The 826-nt window shown below is 31.2% G+C and overlaps 1 protein-coding gene across 1 annotated transcript in view; it reads left to right on the top strand.

Annotated features, from left to right (window-relative positions):
- The window catches only part of LOC106869139 (WD repeat-containing protein on Y chromosome), a 92944-nt gene that overhangs the window by 33486 nt on the left and 58632 nt on the right, over nt 1-826 (top strand). The window contains exon 9 of the mRNA XM_014914715.2: nt 96-287. Coding sequence (XP_014770201.2) covers nt 96-287 — 192 coding nt within the window. The remainder of the gene's footprint in view (nt 1-95; nt 288-826) is intronic.

Genomic DNA, 826 nt, shown 5'->3' with positions numbered 1-826 from the left:
ATATATATATATATATATATATATATATATATACATATCTTTGTGTGTGTGTGTGTATGTTTTATTTTATTAATGTCACCTCATCAAACTTTCAGGGAGTTGAATGTTTCGACTACAACAAAAGCATAAACATCCTTGTTAGTGGAAGCGCAAACCACAACGTCCAGTTATGGAACCCTTACATGACCAGTAAACCGATTGCAATCCTGCGGGGCCATAATACAGGAGTCATTGCAGTGGCTCTACACAAGGCATTGCTGCAAATTTTCAGTCTTTCACGTGATGCTGTAAGTTACCATTTATATAACATATATACAATTTGTTGATTTTTTTTCATTTTTATCTCTTTTGTTTTTCTTAAACCTTTAGCATTTAATACAGCCATATCCAGCCCAAATTTTCTACCTTTTTATGTTCAAACCAGCCAAATCTGGCCTCTTACATAAACCTACAAAGTTATTCTTAAAATATATAGTTACCTCATCAAAATCTCAAAGCTACAAGATAATGCAGGATAAATCTAAAACATGAATAAAGAGAATGTAAAATGATGATGATGATGATGATGATGATGATGATGATGATGATGATGATGATGATAAGAGTAATCTGAATGTTAAATTATAAGATGATTAAATAATTGTTGAAATTGAGTATGTGCATAAATCTATTAATATTTTTTTTTCCTGCTTCAGTCATTAGACTACAGCCATGCTGGGACACACCTTGAAGAATTTTAAGCCAAAAAGAATTGAACCCAGTACCTATTTTTTTTTTAAACCTGTTACTTATTCTATTGGTCCCTTTTTGCTGAACTGCTATATAT

Source organism: Octopus bimaculoides, chromosome 5 (assembly GCF_001194135.2).
Source record: "Octopus bimaculoides isolate UCB-OBI-ISO-001 chromosome 5, ASM119413v2, whole genome shotgun sequence".
Classification (NCBI taxonomy): domain Eukaryota; kingdom Metazoa; phylum Mollusca; class Cephalopoda; order Octopoda; family Octopodidae; genus Octopus; species Octopus bimaculoides.
Note: the sequence above shows the minus strand (reverse complement) of the source record. Positions and strands in the feature narration are given on the sequence as shown.